This window comes from Epinephelus moara, chromosome 8 (genome assembly GCF_006386435.1).
Source record: "Epinephelus moara isolate mb chromosome 8, YSFRI_EMoa_1.0, whole genome shotgun sequence".
NCBI lineage: Eukaryota > Metazoa > Chordata > Actinopteri > Perciformes > Serranidae > Epinephelus > Epinephelus moara.
Genome location: NC_065513.1, coordinates 46,062,809 through 46,063,927, shown reverse-complemented (window position 1 = coordinate 46,063,927; position 1,119 = coordinate 46,062,809). Strand labels below are relative to the sequence as shown.

Genomic DNA, 1,119 nt, shown 5'->3' with positions numbered 1-1,119 from the left:
TCAATGTCTGACTGAAGCTTTTATTTCAAGAGCAGAGAATAATGAGGAACTGATCTCAGGTCGACTGACAGAGCTCCGCGCACTGACACAGACCGAGAGACGTGGTCGAAAGGTGCAGAGAAAACTTGTAAGTGGAGTTAAAATTAAATTCTCCTGGTGTCCCTAAATCTCACTGGGGGCAGCTGAACATGTGAAGTTGGTCCTGAAGGTGGCGCTGGAGGAAAGGTTAAGGTGTAACCTGAGGTTGGCATGAAATGTAGTCTTTAAAATAAAATTTGAAAAACCGTAGAACTACAAATCCCAGAGGTCAGAGGTCACAGTTATTACACTGAAGCTTGTGTATGTTATATATTACATAATATAAACGTGTCTGTGACATCGTCTCTACTTACAGCTGCAGAAATCAGACGTAACGTCACTGTTCGATTCTCCAGAATGATCTCATGGTTCTTCCTGGCGAGGACTCGCTCTCTCACTGAAATCACATCAAACACTCAGTTATTTATTATAATCAGGTCACCAGCAGTTTAAGTTTATAGTTTAAGTTTATTAATCCCCCTGAGGGGAAATTCAGTGTTTTCACTCTTGCTTGTCAATTACACACAGGTCTGAAAGACACACACATGCACAAAGTGGAGAGATCTCAGAATGAGGGGGCTGCCCTTTGGTCAGGCGCCCCGAGCGGTTGGGGGGTTCGGTGCCTTGCTCAAGGGCACCTCGGCAGTGCCCAGGAGGTGAACTGGCACCTCTCCAGCCACCAGTCCACGCTCCATATTTTGGTCTGGACGGGGACTCGAACAGGCGACCCTCCGGTTCCCAACCCAAGTCCCTATGGACTGAGCTACTGCCGATATCACTGTCTACAGAGACACCAGGAAGTACACTACCTGCTCAGGTACGCTGTACACTAGCCGTATGCAGAGCGGAGTGAATGTGTGATTAACTTAACCGTTGGTTCATTCATGTAGAAATATAACGCTGCGTTTCTTCCACCAACAGGGCTCTCATTTTAGTGTAGAGCGTCAGACTGAATTTACCAACGCACCATGTCAGGTCACTCACTCTCCGGGACCGCCAGTGTTACTTGAATAAGTAAACACTGACCAACGGGACCAGACT

General features: G+C 47.0%; 2 protein-coding genes across 2 annotated transcripts in view; both read right to left on the bottom strand.

Annotated features, from left to right (window-relative positions):
• Window positions 1-1,119, bottom strand: part of LOC126394935 (protein mono-ADP-ribosyltransferase PARP14) — a 118,703-nt gene that overhangs the window by 9,146 nt on the left and 108,438 nt on the right. The window lies entirely within an intron of this gene.
• Window positions 7-1,119, bottom strand: part of LOC126393886 (protein mono-ADP-ribosyltransferase PARP14-like) — an 8,227-nt gene continuing 7,114 nt past the window's right edge. The window contains exon 2 of the mRNA XM_050050292.1: window positions 7-475. Coding sequence (XP_049906249.1) covers window positions 345-475 — 131 coding nt within the window. The 3' untranslated portion in view covers window positions 7-344. The remainder of the gene's footprint in view (window positions 476-1,119) is intronic.